Source organism: Ursus americanus, chromosome 14 (genome assembly GCF_024610735.1).
Source record: "Ursus americanus isolate L20-20 chromosome 14, mUrsAme1.1.p, whole genome shotgun sequence".
Classification (NCBI taxonomy): domain Eukaryota; kingdom Metazoa; phylum Chordata; class Mammalia; order Carnivora; family Ursidae; genus Ursus; species Ursus americanus.
In genome coordinates, this window is record NC_142140.1 from 19160943 (window position 1) to 19178912 (window position 17970).

The following is a 17970-nucleotide window of genomic DNA, read 5'->3' on the forward strand; positions in this document are numbered from 1 at the left end:
CACCTTGGCACTCCTAAGGGCCTCCAGAACTGGCAGTCAGCCTAGGGGAGAGTAGAGTAGAGAAGTTCCTAGAAGAGAGCGATCTTGTTTCTGCCACCTCCAGGATGGGGGGCTGACAAAGAAATTAATTTTAGTTGTAAAAAAAAAAAAATGGAGAAATAGTCTTTTGATTACAGCCTGCAATTTTACGTGCATAATAGTGTGTTCTGGTTTCTGCTGTTGTGATTAAACAAGGCATTCTGGAGGAAGCGGCGTTAAAATATTAGATTCTCAAGTCACACTACCCTGGGTTTGAACCTTAACTCTGTCATTTAGTTGCTATGTGGCCGTGGCATGAGCCTCAATTTCTCATCAACAGGACAGAGGTGAGAATAGTAATGGTTCTGACGGTGCCTACCAGACAGGGTGGTGTGAGGAGGAGGGCCAGCTCAGTGCCTGATATAGGGCCACTCCTCACTACCATGTAACCTATGTTTTCAGGTGTCTCCATTCAATGGCGGGATAGATGAGAAATGACTGTATTGTTTCTAATCATTGCCCCTAACCCAGCTGCCTGACATTTTCCATCAGGAAACACATCCTTAGAATTTCAGCTGAATTCTATAATTTACCAGTTCCTTTACCAAAACCATCACTTTAGTTTTTTTAGGCTCTGTCCTGTACGTTTTAAAACATCAGTCTCATTTTGGATCAAAAGCCTGCTCTTGCCCTGGGTTAGACTTGAACTATGATTCTGAGGGTCTGGAGGAAATGGGAGGATGTTCTCTCATAACCTTTGCCCTCGCCACCCCTCCCTGCACTGGCTTGTGTAGGGGGAGGGGCAGCAGGAAGGAGAGGAAGCAAGGCCCATGCCTTTTCCCTGGACCTGGTGAACTTGCAGACTTCTCCCCAGTTTCCCAGTGCTGCCATTGCCCCAAAGTTCTATGGGCTTTGTCCAGTAGGCCTTGCAAGGAGCCTATTTCCCAGCACATCCCTGCCTGCTGTTGGTCCTTTCCTGGATCTGGCCACAACTTCCAGCTTACCCCGCCATAATACTCTGCATGGGGACCTCTTGGTCACCATGGTAAAGAATCCTTGCTCCTCTGCCTTCCTTGGCAAACTTCAGGGCCTCTGCACATGTATGACACCCAACCTCTGTACTTCTCAAGAACTAGGGACTTAGAACAGGATGTTTCTGGTCCCCTTCTTTCCTGGTGGACTTCACTATGCCATCCTACTCCAATTATATCATCCTCTTTCTGGTCCCACAAAGGAATGCCAGCAGATCCTCCAATTAACAAATGGAATTCTAATCTCTTTTGCCTGTAGGTACCTCCATTCACCAGGAGGTCTTTTCTCTGGGCCTCCCTTTCCTGGCTCTGGAGGTGGGAACACAAATCCTCACTGAGGGGAAGAAAAGAAAAGGAAAGGGCCTCTCTTCAAAAATCCTGCACTGTCCCAAAAAGTGACTTCCTCTCTCCACAGCAGTGGTAGTGGTAATGGTGGTGGCATTGATGGAGGTGATGAAGGTGATAAGGGTGATGGCGGAGGTGATGGTGATGGTGATGGTGATGGAGGTGATGAAGGTGATGGTAGAGATGATGAAGGTGATGGTGATGGAAGTGATGAGGTTAGTGATGGAGGTGATGGTGGTGATGAAGGTGGTGATGGAGGTGTTAGAGGTGATGAAGTTGGTGGTGGAGGTGATGGGGATGAAGGTGATGAAGGTGATGGTGGAGGTGATGGTGATGAAGGTGATAAAGATGGAGGTGATGAAGGTGGTGATGAAGATGGTGATGGAGGTGTTGGAGGGGATGAAGGTGATGGTGGAGGTGATGGGATGGAGGTGATGAAGGTGATGGAGGTCATGAAGGTGATGGTGGAGGTTATGAAGGTGATGGTGGAGCTGATGATGGTGGAGGTGATGGTGGTGATGGTGGAGATGGTCATTTTCCTGAGAATTACCGCAAAGACAGGCCTGAGGTGGCTGTTCCTTTTGACTCTCAAAGACCAGATCTCTGCACTTAGAAGATGGCATTAATATCCTTTGTCCTTAGCAGACATTTCAGAACAACAGGAAAAATTCCACTCACCATTAACACCATCTTGTTACATGATGTGGAGTGCTACCAATACAAATAGTTCTCTTGCAATCATTTTTAAAGTGGAAATATGGTCACAGCCTCTCTTGTGCTGGATGAGAGGTCTGTGGAGTTTGTGGTACAGGCTGTGGTCCCAGAGGAAACACAGGTAAGTGACCAGAAAAGGCTGAACCAAGGCCCCTGGCCTCCTTAACTCCATGGTCTGATGAACAGGGTGAAGCAGGCTGGAGGTGATTAGTTGGATAAGTAGGGAATTCAGACTCCTGGTTTTCTTTACTAATGCCTTATGATAGGTTACTTTCTTTCTAGACAACTGGGACTACCTATAAACCAGGGTTTCTCGACATTGGAACTATTGACATTTGGGGCCAGATGACTCTGTGTTGTGGAGGCTGTCCTGTGCATTGTAGGATGGTTAGTACCTGACCTCTACTCATTAAATGCCAGTAGCACTCCTCAGTTGTAACCCCAGATGTCTCTAGATATCACCAAATATCTCTTGGGGAGGGATCGCCCACTCCTAGCTGAGCACCACTGCTGTAGACCGTACTAAAGCCAAGGCTGATCTTTTTCCTAGGAGAGTCTGGGTACTGATGTAGCAGGTACAATATTTTGAGCCACGTATTAAAGATGCATATCAAATTTAACTTACTTCGTATTTTTGTTCCACATTCTTATAACTCATTTCTGTATACTCCCTTTTGAGCCTTCATTCTTCCTGATGACAAAACTCCCTCTTTTAAAGTTTAAAGTCAGTCAATTCGGGATTCTTGTATTCTCTTTCCACCCCTGTGTTGACCGAAGAAGACTGGCGGGTTAAATATTATCATGGCACTGGTTGGGGAAGGGTGAGGACAAATTTCTATTCTTATGAAATGTATAATCCTTCTGGATGTTTCCTTCATGGATTACCAATGACTTAATGGGTCACCAGTGAACTTCATGAAGCCAGTGGTCATATCTGTCCTTATCTTATTTGACTTCACTTGGTTCCTCCTCGTCTGTAACAGCTGTATTCTCCTGGCTTCTGTGACCCTTATAGACTCTGGGTTTTCTTCCTCCCTGTCTGCTCCTTCTTTGTCTCTGTAGCTAAATCCCCTCTCTCCACATCCCTTAAAGTCAGAGTCTCCTGGGAGCACACTCAGAGAACCATGTACCATCAGCTGAGTTCTTCAAACCGAAGATCACAGAGTTATCCTCAGCCCACCAGTCCCCCCACACTCCATCTAGCAGCATGTACTTTTGATCTCCAAAACATGACGTGACTCAGTTCACTGAATTTCCACTGCCACCATCTTGGTTCAGTTTGCCTGCATTCCCACAGTGGTTACCTACCTGATGTCTCCCCACTTCTTCTCTTACTCTCCTCACCCTACTATTCACTCATCACCCAACAGCCAGAATAAACTTTAAAAATATGTAAATCATCAGATCATGTCACGCCCCTTAAGCGTTCTGGTGGCCCCTGATCACTTGAGTGACATCCCGACTGCTAACCCTGACTTATGGGTCCTACTGGATCTCGCTCTTGGTGGAGAATGATGTCCAGCTTCACTCTCTGACCACCACCCTTTGCTCTACTTAACTCCAGCCACACTGGCTGCTTTAATGATCTGTTGCTGCCCAATAAACCATCCCGAAGTGTGGGGACTTGCAACAGCAACCATGGGTCTTCCTCACAGTTCCATGGGTTAGCTGGACTCATCTGGGAGGCTCGTCTCTGTCCCACTGAGGTGTCAGTTGGGGTTGCTCTTGTAGCTGCATTTGGCTGGGAGCTCTGCTGGTGCTGGAGACCTCCTCTCCCAGGACTGGGTCCTTAGCTGGAGGCCAGCCTAGTGTATGTTTCTCTCTATATGGTCTCTCCAGCATGTAGCCGGATCCCTTCACAAGTTGGGTCAGAGCTCCAGGAGGGTGAAAAAGGAAATTGCCAGAATCCTAGGCTCAGAACCAAAACACTGTCACTGCACGACATTCTCTTGGTCAAAGTAAGTCACGAAGTACCCACAAATTCAAGGAGTGGAAAATAGATGAAGAGGGAGCAGGTGCAGAGGTCCTATTTATTCCTTGGGGCCTCTGCACCTGTCTTTCCCCTTGGTGCTGAGTGTCGTTCTCCTTAAACTCAGGATAGCTGGTGCCTTCTTCCTATTCAAATCTCAGCTCATCTGCCCTCTCGTGAGAGTTGACCATGCAGTGAATGCCATCAGTCACCGTCACAGTACCCTCTGAACACTCTCTGCAGAGCATTATCACTCTTACTTTATCGATTTGTTTATTCACTTTTCACTAGACTCTGCCCTGGACTGAAAGCCCCATGAGGGCAGGAACCTGGCTGCTTGGTTTGCCCCGGATCTTCAGCCCTGGACCAGCTGGTACAGAGGAGGCAAAGACCCCCAGTCGATACGTGCGTTGAATGAGTGAATGCCAGAGGCCTCTCCACCCTGTAGACGTGAAGAACCCATCTTTATGAATGACACAGACTTGGGCTCTGCCCCTTCCTTGTTGTGTGACTGTGGGAGAAGTTACTTAACTTTTCTGTGCTTCGGTGTCTAAAACGGTGAAAATTAAGGGAACCCACCTCCTCCTCACAGGAATCGTAAGGATAAATGAGAACGATCAAACTTACCAAGGGACCTGGAAGTCCTCATTATTTTAGTGGAAAACCTAATTGAGTCCCTCCTCTTTACTTCCTTTCCCTGAGCTCCAAAACCAGGAGAGAAAATTCCAAGTAACTCTAGAAGGTAGGAATCATATTACATTGTGATCCTTAAAATGCTTTCACGTGACTGCCTGCTGGCTCCAGGAGAGAGTAGGTCCTTATCTTGCGTCCAGTGGTGCAGGGCAACCCGGCCAAGGTCAGGGAAGAACCAGAAGGTGTTAAGCCCACTCTCTGTTTTTCCAAGGAGCTCTGTGCTTCTGCTGCAAGGGCATCCAGACCACTGAGGCGTTGTTTTCAGATCTGCATTCCGCCACAGGCTGCACTTGACCCTGGCTTCCTTACTTTTATTAAACTGTTCAGCCCATCCCAATTAGAGCCTTTGGAAACCACTGTACTCAATTTACCACCTAATTACTCTTACCTTGTTTGTTTAATGAAACTTACCTAATGATTCTGGTGATTTTTATGAAATGTTAGGTGGAGATTTTACTTTTCACTTTATAATTTGTGATTTTTATATTAATGTTTTATAACCTTGGGCTCTTAATCATAAAGTCATAAGGAGCTTAATTGATTTGAAACTAACCATGCCCTGAAGTGTGTACATGTCAGATTGATTCAGATTGATCCAGTGAGTTTAAATAAAGCTTAGGCCAGAGAACATGATGGCACCTGATGGAAATTTTCCTAAAGTGCTTAACTTGGGCGACTCAATTACACTGCCATCTCAACACAGTAAATTATTGGAGAGATACTTTTTTTTTTTTTTTGCATTTATCACAGACTGAGAAGATAGGACAGTTTTAAAAAAAAGCCTCAGAAAAGTTAGACAAGTGTAAAATGTTCTATTCATAGTTCTTCCTTCTGGAAAGCTGTGGGGAGCTCACATTTTGAGGGCATGATGATTTGAAATATATATATGTATGTGTATATATATATATATTTATATATATATATACACATACATATATATATATTTACATGTTTTGTTTCAAAGCCTGACAGTCAACATCACCATCTTAAGTTGAAAATGGTTGGAAATTAAGGGCTGATACTAGAAGCACTGGAAAAACACAAAAGTCATTTGGGATGAAAAAATAAAAAAATTTCCCTAAGGGATGATCAATACCAGCACTTTTCTATAGGAGACTTTCTGTGAGCGAATGAAGTCACAGGAGAAATCCTCAGTTATCCAGAATAGGGTGAGTTCAATTTTTGCATTGCTGCCAAATGACAGGTCAATTTAGTCCTAAGTGGCTCTAATTGGCGCCCTACCCTCTAGAGGCTGCATTCTTTTACCTGCCTCCCAGCAGCCCTCGCAAAGGTGTGAAACCCTTCTCGGGCTTCGGAAAATAGCAGACATAATTTCCCAGCGGATTCCTGTAAAGCAAATGAAACTGATTGCTGGGTACAGAGAGAGGAGCTTGACTCCGGGAAAGATGCAGTTCCCAGGGCTCAGGGCTCCCAGAAGTCCCAGCGGTGAACCGTCACACCGAATTTTTCTGTATCTGATCTCTCCAAAACTGTTTGCAAGCAGTTCCGGTGGTTCCTGACTTGCTTTTATATCTACTGTTCTAGGTCTTGCAAAGTCTGTCATTTTGCTTTAACTCTCTCTTTTTGGGAGTCTTCGAGGAAATGCTTCTTGGACTTGACCATCCGTAGACAGGCTTGTATGCCCCAGGCTTACTGCCGCCACTCTCCTCAGTGGGGACGTTGTGGGCTTGTGTTCCAGCCCATGCTTCCCGCTGCGAGCCCCTGGGGGGCAGCATCCCTGTTTGCTCTCATTGCCCCTGTCCCCACAGCTGAGCACAGCATTTACTAGCGCTTGCTCAGTGCGAACTTTTTATTTTTTTCTACAAAGTGCACAACCTTCGGTGGGATCTTGAAAGGTGTTTACTCCACAATCACCATCCCGCATCAAGACAGTGAAAATTTCCAGCCAGCCCAGAAGATTTCCTCATGCCCTCTCTCAGAGCCCCAACCCTACTCGTTCTGAAAGTAACCACTGTTCTCTTAGCACTGAACATTGATCTCCCTTGCATTTCTTGGATCTTTGAGCATGGGGACTGACCTACAGCAGATTCTGCTGGGCTCTGTGGGAGAACACCCTTCCCGCCAGCTGCTCCTTCCTCCGACTGGATGTGGCAGAAACACTGGTGCAGGGCGGTTCCTGGGAGATGGGGAACTCCTCCGATCAGCAGTTTTGGCTCAAGGACTCCCCACCAGCCTTGCCGAGCTTCCTTAGAACTACAAGGTCCATTCCTTTCCCCCTTCCTTCCATCCCACCTCTCCCTCACAAGGAGCAGACATGCATCACAGTCTGATGGTTCCCAGCCCTTCCCGGTGATCTCCCTATTTTCCCTCAGAGATATTTGCCTTAATCATCTCTTGGTCATTTAATCTTGGCAGCTCCTTGGAGGGCCCAGACTAACACAACGGTTTATTCTTCTCTGTAGGCTTCTTTTGCTCATCATTAGGGCTCTGATTCTTCATGTCATTGCGTGTGGTAACAATTCATTCTTCTTTTTTATTGCTACGTAGTCTTCCATTGCATGAGGATGCCAGCAAATCGGTTCGCTCTTCCCACCTTGGTGGGCATTTGTGTTGCTCTCTGGTTCTGGCTATTATGGGTAAAGCTGTTATGGACATACTTGGAGTGATCCTCTGGTGGGCATGTGCCTTCATCTCTCTCGGATGTGTACTTAGCTGTGGGATGGCTGGGGTGTAGAGTAGTGCATGTTTCGTTTTAAGAGATACTTCAAAACAATTTTCCAGAGTTCTACCAATTTACTTTTCCACGCTTGTAAAGTATTTACTGAATGAATGAATGCAGAGCAGAAAGGTCTTTTATTTATTTGTTTATTTATTTATTTTTTTTCAGAAGGGTCTTTTTAGAACGTAATTTTATCTCAGCTGCTAACACACACAAGGCTTTCCATGGTGCCCCACTGTGATGGATAATGTCCAAATTCTAAACTTACAAGCTGTAAAAGGCCCTGCATGTGTAGCCCTTGTGTGACTCTCCAGTGTCATTCTCACCACCGCCAGCACTCAGCACTCGGTACTCAACACCCAGGACCCAGGACCCAGCACCCAGCACCCCAGCACCCAGCACCAGCACCCAGCACCCACACCAGCACCAACGACATATATTTCATTTACATTGAAGTTCTCATCTTCAAATATGCTGTCATCTTTCTCTTCTCCAGGGTTTTGCACATACTGGGCCCTCTGCCTTGAACACCTCATCTTTTTTTTGTAATTATTTTCCTACTTTGTCTAGTAGATGAGTTAGAAATGCTTTTGATTGCAAGCAATGAAAAAAAATTGGACTTAAGGGGTTCAAATAGTGGCTCATTTTTGGGTCACATAACAGGAAACATGGAGGTAGGCAGCCCCTAGCATGCTTCAGCAGCATGCTCACGACAGGGCTGGCTCTGTGCCATTTTCTTTCCTTTTGTCTCCATCCTGTTCCCTCATGGTCATGAAGAGGCTGCTGCAGCTCCAGACATTATACCCACCTTCAAGGCAGGAAGAATGTGAAAGGGCTAAACCAGCCTTTTCTGTCTCATTCATGAGAAAAGTAAACCTTTTTTTTCCCCAGAAAAACCTCCAGCAGACTTCTGTTAGAGACGCATTGGCTGAAATTGGTCATGTAGCCCCCTCCGGCTTCAAGGGAGGCCAGGAAGCTTCTAGCTCTTCAAGCCTCCATTGTGGTGGACAAGAGGAGGAAGGATTTGGAAGTGGCTGTTGAGTGAACCTACCCACAGTGTGTTCCTCAGGAAGCCAACTCCAGCTCACCCTCCTGGTCTCAGCCTGGCTGTCCCTTCCTCTTGGAAGCATTCCTTGATCCCCCACCTTTTTTGGACTAATTTAGATGTTTCACCATCACATTGGTCTCTCGAGTTTCCTCCAGTCTTAAATTTATTTGCTGAACCTCACCTCAACGTATGTGTTAAATCAAGTCCTTCAAAAACAAACAAACAAAAACAACATGAAATGACATAAAGCATGATAAATATATACATGGATCCCACTGAATCCTCACCTCAGCCAAAGTTTTATCTGTTTTATTATCCAGTCTCTGTGCACTCAGAAAGCCACAAGGCTTCTGGGAAGTCCTGACTGCTTTCCTCCCACTGGATGAACTCCCAGCAAAGTGTTGGTAAACTTGTATCCACCATTTGTACCTGTTAAATACCCACCAATCCAGCTCTTTGAAGCTATAAAATCCCCTCTTTCAGGGGCAATCTAATTTAGCAGGTAAGTCTTTGGACTCTGGACTCAGAAGACCGGGGTTCAAATCCAGACACTGCCTTACCAAATACATGGCAATGGGCAAGTCCCTGAAGGCCGCAGGGCCTCAGTTGCTTCATCTGTAAAATGAGGATAATAACAGCACTGACCTCCCATGGTTGTCATGAGGAGGAAATGAGTTCGTTCTGGAAACCCTGGCACAGGACAAGTGCTCAGTCTGCATTGGCTTCCTTATTCCCTCAGAGTCATCTTTACATCTGCTGCCCCCCCTTCTTTAAACTCGGTTAGTGAAATGCCTAATGCAATCACTGCCTAAATCAGTGACTATTACATTTCCTTGGAGAAATCTGCAGTCAGGTGGGAGAGCTCCAACAGGCAGCCAAGGAACTAGAACACAGTAGCCGGCATGAATCGCGTGCTTGCACTGTGCCCTGCATAGATTAGCTCGTGGCTTGCTCCCACCAGGCCATTGCATTTTTCCTCAGATGAGGAATCGGAGTCTTGGAATGGTTTGTCCATTACAGTGTCCCGGCAGGGGAACAAGTGCAGGTGTGTCTCATCATCTAAAGCCAAGGTGCCTCACCATCACGTGTAGCTGAATTTGTGACACCGAATGGGCTGGGCAGCCCCAGAAGGCACCAGGTGTCCTGGAATTCAGAGGTGGGAGAAGTCCCAACCAATCTGGACATTTCCCAAGGACTCCATGGACACGTGAGACATAGCATGGAGGGTGGGGCAGATTTTTGCCAGGTTGCCAGGAGGAAAGGTAGGAATACCAAGAAAGGCTTTTTTAGATGAATGGAACAACAAAAGCAAAGGCCCAAGTTCCAAAAGTACAGAGTATTTGGAGAGAAATGATGGTTAGGAGTATAGGCTCTGCCATGGGCAGAATCTCGGCTCAAATCCCAGCTCTGCCCATTACCAGCTGTGTGACCTTAGTTCCGTTGCTTCACCCCTCTGCCTCGTCTCCTCATTTGTAAAAATGAGAACAAGAAGAGCACCTCCCTTGACGTGGCTGGGGAGGACGAAGTAAGATGAGTGCTGTGGGAACGCTCCACCAGTGCACCGCCCAGGCTGGTGGTCAGCAGGCTCACCTGCTTTCTGGAGATTAGGGTAAGAACAGAGGAAGCTGCTTTTGAGGTTTCTCTGTGATTTAAGTAAAAATGTTGGAAGCGCTGTTCCTCTTGATTTGCTCTCCCAGCAAATGACAGTGTGAATCATGCTGCGTGCTGTCTCTTAGTCTGGCTTCTGCAACTTGCCCAGATCAGCAAAATGCAGATAGAAATACAACCATTAAAGAAAAAAAGAAAGAAAGAAAGAAAGAAAGAAAGAAAGAAAGAAAGAAAGAAAGAAAGAAAGAAAGAAAAAAAGAAAGAAAGAAAGAAAGAAAAGAACGACACTCATCTAAGTACCTGATTACAAATATTTGGCTTCGGCAGATATTTCAGACTCTTGCCTCAGGGAAGGACAGAGAAGCTGCTTTCTGGGAGAAAGTCTACAGACTTCGTGTCCAGCCACTACTCTTTCCCGGTCACTGACAAGACCCCAACGTCAGCCCCGTGGGGGAGGGAATATCAGAAGAAAAGAAACAGGAGTGGTGGAAAAAAAAAAAAACGTTTATATTTCCTTCTCTTTTGAGTCAGCTGGCATGTGGTCAACAAACTGCTTTGAAGGACCTGCTACATCTCAGACTATCCTTCATGAACTAGCTCTGTGTTCATAAAAATCGATGCTGAATTTTCCAGCCATCCCTACCCTTACCCTGCTCCCGCCCCTATTCTCCCCTAGGAGATCTAAGGAGAATTTAATCCATATGGTTTTGATTCCCTCACTCATCAAAATGCAGTTTCCCAAGAGCCATTTGATCTCCAAGATGTTATATGAGTGTCTTTTTGTATTTTATTTTTTCCCTTAGAAAAGAAAAGGCGACAGTTTGCCAAAAGAAATGAACTCCAAAACCCCCCGGGGTCTGAACTAGGTTCAAGCATTAGTTCCAGGGAAGCCAGAGGGGATGTTGCTTAGTCAGAGGGCTCGAATATTCTCTTTAGAAGCCAGGTGAATCCAGGTAAAGTGAGGAGACTTCTTTTCCTCTCGTTTCTTGTGTGCGCACCTGCATGTGTGTGCGCGCAAACGTGTGTGCACGTGTATGCGTGTGCGTATGCGCGCGTGTGCGCATGTGCGCGTGCGTGTGTGCGCGCGCATGCGTGCGTGTGTGCGCGCGCATACGTGCGTGTGTGTGCGTGTACGTGCGTGTACGTGTGTGCCCACGCTGCCAGCTCTTCTATCCCGATAACTGAATGATAATACCGTGGATTAAGTAGCTGCTGAGTGCCAGGCACTGTGGTAAGTGATTTATTAGAATTTTCTGATTGGGTCTTTATAATCACCCTCTGAGGGATGCACTCCCTCTCTCCCTCCTTCCTCCTTCTTCCCGTCCCCCCTCGTCTCCTTCCTTCTTTTATGTACCAGATATGTACTGAGCACTTAGTCTGTGTCAGGCTCTATTCTAGGGTCTGGAGACACAGTCGTGAGTAAAACAAAATAAATCCCTGCGTTTGTGGAACATACATTCTAGTTTATGTGCAATTAAGCAAACGAATAGCTTCAGGTAGTGCCAGCGTGGTGAGGAAAATCAAACACAGAGGTGGCAGCATGACGCCAGCCCTGTTTTATTTGCATGGGTGGTCAGGGAAGGCCTCACCGAGCTGAGAGCTGAGGGACACCAAGGATCAAGCTGCAAAGAGACAGAGGGAAGAGCGAGGGCTAAGTTCCAAAGTAGGAACACGCTTGGCACCTCCAAGGAGCAGACTGAGGGCCAGCATGCTGGCCCTGGAACACTCAGGGCTGAGAGTGGACGTGAGAGGAAGCTGGGCCAGGCACTGAAGGCTTCACGGGCCACAGTGGAAACCTCTGGAGCTTAGGCAGCAGAGGCCAGGCCTTGATTCTGTGTTACACCATTGCTCTGGGTTCTGGGTGGAGAAGAGGTTGGGAGGGCCAGGACAGGGATAAGGAAGCAAGGGAGCTACGGCAGACCTCGGGGTGTGCGTCTCTCTCCCCTTCCAAACGCCGGAACCGACAGACAACTGTCTGCAATCGGGCTCCACTGCCCACTAATGGCACCTCAGGGATTGGATCCTGAGGGTGCTTGTCATAGTTAATAGTGGCTCAGACCAACACGACAGTAGGGAGAGATGTGCTTGGATTCTGGAAATCTTTCACAGGTGGGCTTGCTGATAGATTGCACATGAAGGAGGAGAGGGAGTAATCAGGGACAGCAAGGAGGTTAAGCTTGAGCCACCTTGGCAGCTCGGGGGGTAATCATCCCCATTTTACAGGTGACAACATGGAGGCCCAGAATAGTTGAATCACCTGACAGATCCCATTGTAAGGGGCAGAGTTAAGACTCAAGCCCAGGGCCTTCTATCTCTTCGAGTTTATCTCTCAGTTGCTCTTTCACAACTCAAGGTATGCCCTTGGACTGTGCTGGGCAGTTGTGTTAAAGGGAATGAACTCAGCACACATTTTTCCAGACATCACTGTGGCTTCCTAGCCCTTTAGAGTGTGCTTGTGTTACTTCCTCAGGAGAATCCATAAACAATGCCTGTTGTCTTTACATCAAGGTTTTTCTATTTTAAAACAAGCAGAATATGCACAGGATTGCTTCTCCCTTTACTGATTTAATTTTATTTTCAACAATTCGTGTCTGCTGTATACAAAATAGAAGTTTGCTAAATGTTGTTGATGGACTAAATGCCCATATGAGTGCTGCTACTTGTATTTTATGGTCAAGCCTTTCATCCATCCGTCCATCCATCCATCCGTCCATCCATCCATCCGTCCATCCATCCATCCAATGCTTCTGAATACCATTCCGCATGTTAAACAGCATGTTAGGGACTCAGAATGAACAAAACAAATCTCTGCTCTCAAACAGCTTCGGATCTGGTTAGGTGTGAGCGTGTGTATGTGTGTGAATGTACAATATGAGGGACTGTTGTGTGAATAAATAATCTTGATACATGAGAAAACCCTTTAATGGAGATAATGTATGTACAAAGTACTGTGAGTCCACAGAAGATGAGAATTTTTGTTCTTGGGGCAGCTGGGGGAGTGTGGATTTCGTTAGAGATGGCTGGCTTCATGGAGAAGGTGACATTCCAGCTCAGACTGAGGACAAGGAAAGGAATTCTCTAGGAATTGAGTGGAAACCTGAAGGTGATTGTGTTGAAGGGCATGTATTCCACCTTTGCACCCCTTCCCCAAGTTAGAAGGAAGGCTGGGGTAGGAGGGGACTGCTGGGGGAGGTGGAGAGAGCAGGTTAATACATGTCCCCAAATCCCTATGTTCATCTTTCTGCAGATGGTATTGATGATGATGGTGGACAGGACAGTTCTTCCCTGTGTTCTTCCCGCTTCTTTGAGTAGCGGTCCTGATACTTCTGTGGGATCTTCCTTCACCCAGCCTACGTCCACATGTTGTAGGAGGGGCCAACCCCAGCCTGGCTGATTGGAACACTACATTCCCTTGGTCATAGTGACCATACGATCCTTGACATGCCAGTCAGAGCCCAAGAGACTCAATTCTAGGATTTTCATTAGAATTACTGAAGTGGGATTCTGCTTTTCTGCTGGATTTGCTGTTGGAAGGGTGTGGTCCAGGTTGCCGCTGACAGTCACTTTGCAATCACGTGGAGCTTAAAATACGGCCAACACCAAGGAGCAGAGTCAAGATAGAGAGGGAAGCTGGTTCCTTGTGACATCCTCTGACCCCTGAATCAATTGATACCTGAAGCCAGCCTTAGCATAGGTAATGAGCCAATAGATTTCCTTTTTAGCTTTAGCCACTTTCAGTTGGATTTCTTCTAGTTTGTACCAACAGAATTCCAACAATACGGTGGCCAATAATACTTGAAAAGTCATGGCTCTAGGGAAAGCTTTTGTTTTTCCCACCAAAAAAGTTTTGGGATGCAAAGAAGGGATGAAAAAAGGAATTTGGGGCATGATGGCCAGCAGTGCAATTGGGAAGGTAGAATATGGTGGCCTCTGATTTTAGATCATCTGTGTTCTTCTCGCTAATGTTAACCACTTCAGTGTCCCTGGGTGGAAGAATACTGCAGTGGCACATTTCACTGGACAGAGTTTCATAATTTCAGCACAGATTTCTGTTGTTGATGGTGGAGACTTCTTTTCTTTTTATAACTATAGTACAATATCAATATCAGGAAATTGACATTGGTACAATGTGTGTATATCCTTCCAAGCCATTTTCTCATGTGCGGATTCCTGTATCCAGCACTGCAATCAACATATAAAACTGTTCCATCAGAATGATCTCCCTTATGCTACCTTTTTAGTCACATAGTCCCCCTTCCTGCCACCCCTTAAACCCTGGCAACCATTAATTTATCTTCATCTCTATAATTTCATCATTTCAAGAGTGTTATGTATCAGTTGAAGTATATTGTATATAACCTTTTGAAATTGTCTCTTTTCGCTTAACACAGTGCCCTTGAGATCCATCCAAATTGCTTGATGTGTCAATAGTCTGTTCTGTTTTGTTGCTGAGTAGTATTCCAGGGTATGGATATCACACAGTTTGTTTCACCTGTTAGGGGAGATTTTGGTTGTTTCCAGTTTGGCCTATCAAGAATAAAGCTGCTGTAATTATGAATGGAGATGATATAGGCTTTTCTGTGGACATAAATTTTTATTTCTCTGAGATCAGTCACCAAGAGTGTAATTGTTGGGTTGTGTGGTTGTTACACATTTAATTTTAGAAGAAACCACTAAACTTTTCCAGAATGTCTCTGCTATTTTATATTCCCAGTAGCACTGTATACAAGTTCTAGTTTCTCTGCATCCTTGTCAACAACTGGTGTCGTCACTATTTTTATTTTAGCCACTCTGATAGGTGTGTAGTGATGCCTTATTGTGGTCTTAATTTTCATTTCCCTAATGGCTAGTTATATTGAACATCCTTTCATGTGTTTATTTGACATCCATATATCCTCGTCAGTGAAATTTCTCTTCATGTTCTTGGCCCATTTTTTTAATTAGCTTATTTATTCTTTTATTGTTGACTTTTGAAAATTCTTTAATGTATTCCAGATAGGAGTTTTTTGTCTGAAATGTGGCTTATATTTCCCTCTAGTCTGTGGTTTGTCTTTTTCATCCTCTTCACAACATCTTTCCCAGACCAGAAGTTTTAAATTTTGTGAAGCCCAATGTGTTGCTTTTTTTTTTCTTTTATGAATTGTGCTTTTCATCTCAAGTTTAAGAACTCTTCTCCAGGCCTTAGGTCCTGAAGATTTTCTCCTGTGTTTTCTGCTAATAGTTTTAGAGTTATATGTGATCATTTACATATAAGGTGTGAGATACAGGTCAAGGTCAATTTTTTTTTTTTTTTTTTTGCCTATTGGTATGCAATTATCCCAGCTCCATTTGTAAAGACTTCTTTCTCCAGTGAATTGCTTTTGTACCTGTGTAAAAAATCAGATAGCCATACCTGTGTTGGTCTATTTCTGGAATCTCTGTTTTTTTCCATTGATCTATGGGTTTGTCTCTCCAATAAAGCACATAGTGTTGATTATTGTAGCTATATAATGAGCCATACAATCAGAATGATTCCTCACACTATATTCTTTTTCCAAATTGATTTAGCTTTCTAGTTTCTTTTCCTTCCCATATCAATTTTAAAATAAGCTTGCCTTATCTGTAAAAAATGTTGCTGGGATTTTGATAGAGGTTGCATTAACCCTGTGTGTCCTTTCAGAAAGAATTGGTATTTTTACTATGTTGAGTTACCCAATCCATGAACATTGTATGTCTCTCCATTTATGTAAGTGTTCTTTGATTTCTTTCTTCAGTGTTTCATAGTTTTCACATAAAACTTCTGTATGTGTTTGGTTAGATTTATACGTATTTTCTTTTCTTTAGTGATTTAAAATTATATTGTATTTTAAATTTTGGTTTCCATGTGTCCATTGCTAGTATATAAAAATACAATTGATTTTGTATGTTTATCTTTTATCCTGCAAAGTTGCTGAACTCATTTACTAGTTGTAGGGGGTTTTCCTAGATTCCTTAAGATTTTCTATGTTGCCCATCATGTCATCTGAAATAGGGACAGTTTTATTTCTTCCTTTTTGTAAGTGGGGGCTTCTTGTACTTTTCTAAGTCAAAAGTAATGGTTTAAATAATCACTGAATTAAAGACTATTTTGAGTTCAGAGGATCCTAGAGGTCACATGATTTAATTAACCTCATTAAGCCTCTGCTTCTTCAAAGTAAAGATAATCAGGGTATGCATCTCATAAGGGTGTGGGCTGTTAAGCTCTGATGTAGACTTGTGTGCATTTCAATAGAAATACCTTATTTTGAGTAGCTTCAGTGATAGGAGTTTACCATCTCATTCTAGGGAATCCAAGTTGTACATCTTTATAAAATTATATGTTTTAAATATATAAATTGTTTCAATCTCTCTCTCTCTTTGTCTCAGTTTCCTCTTTTGTAAAATGGAGGTAATAATAGTGTCTACCTCATAAGGTGATTGTGGAAGATGAAAAGAATAAGGCCATGGCCCTTCCAGATTCACTCTCCACCCTTTTCCATTCTGCTATGTCTGGGAGGCTGACCTGAATGGTCATGGGTGACACTGCTTTCAAGTTTCTGAAAGGTTTCGGCCCATGAGAAACATTAGGTTGGAGCAGGAGAGGAGGGAGGTCAGGTTCACTTCTGCAGGGTCAATGTGAACTGGCTATGTCCTGCCATTAAAGGCCCTGGCCTTTGCCTGTTGGCCCTCTCTATGGGATCTGGTAACTGCTCTGTGTCCCTATGGCTTTAGGCCAGGGAAGGGGGAGTGACAACCCCATTTTTACTGACACCCAGGTGCTGCACTCTCTCTGTGGTTTCTCAACATCTTGCCCACACCTTTACAAATGGTCTCTCTATTGAGCTCTCAAAATTCCCATTTTGAGTGTGCACTCTGCTTTTGTTGGCCCTGACTGACTCACTCCAAGGCAGGACCTAGAACAGAGCCCAGCACACAGCAAGTACTCCATAAGGTCTCCTGCTGTTGGTTTGGTCATCTACAAAGCAAAGAAGTAAACACAAGATGGATGTGTGGTTTGACCATTGATTTCATTATTTGAGTTCTTCTTTCTTTAATCAGATGATGTGGTTTTACTCTCGTGAGTTAGTAGTGGCTTTGATGAATGGTGGGCCCTCCCATCTAAGTGCCGCTAGGAAAAATGGCTTATGGACACAATATACAATCCCCAGTCATCACATTGAACTTTCATTTATCCAGGATCCTGACTCCCCTTATCATAACCTCAGGACTCTTAACTATAATCCAAGAAGTTTCCTATTCATGCTAATATAATTTAAGCAAACCAACTGTAATTAGAGCTTCTGCTAGGGTCCATGTGTTTTATGAACTGATGTCCAAGAAATTCATAACCCCCTACGTGAGGTATTGGACATGAGGCCTTTGGAAGATAGTTAGTTTTAGATGAAGTCATGAGAGTGGGGCCCTCATGAGAGGATTGGTGTCCTTATAAGAAGAGGAACAGAGACCAGAACTCTCTCCTTTTCTCTACCATGTGAGGCCACAGCAAGAAGTTAGCCATCTGCAAACAGGAAGAGGACTTTTGCCAGAAATCAAATTGGCCAGCACCTTGACCTTGGAATTTGCAGGAGCCAGCACTGTAAGGAGTTAATATCTGTTGTGTAAACCACCCAGTCTAGTATTTTGTTATAGCAGCCTGAGCTGACCAAAACAATGTAAATATTTCATGTGTGTGTAATGAGTGTGAACTCTTCTGCTCTGAGAGTTCACTGTGGATGAGGCACTAGGCTCACTGCTCTACATGAACGGCTTCATTCAATTTCCATAGTAACACTTACAGCTACTTGTATTAGGGATTACCTTCATTTCTTAGTAGGAGACCAGAAATAACAGTTATTTTAAAAGATAC

At 44.6% G+C, this 17970-nt stretch overlaps 1 protein-coding gene across 2 annotated transcripts in view; it reads left to right on the forward strand.

Moving 5' to 3' along the window:
- SHQ1 (SHQ1, H/ACA ribonucleoprotein assembly factor) overlaps positions 1-17970 on the forward strand; it is a 331525-nt gene that overhangs the window by 171053 nt on the left and 142502 nt on the right. Inside the window, exon 13 of one of the 2 annotated variants that reach the window (XM_087866854.1) lies at positions 4369-5623. The exons of the other annotated variant lie outside the window; for it this stretch is intronic. Coding sequence (XP_087722980.1) covers positions 4369-4385 — 17 coding nt within the window. The 3' untranslated portion in view covers positions 4386-5623. Of the gene's footprint in view, positions 1-4368; positions 5624-17970 lie in introns of those variants that run through there. 2 annotated transcript variants of the gene reach the window in all.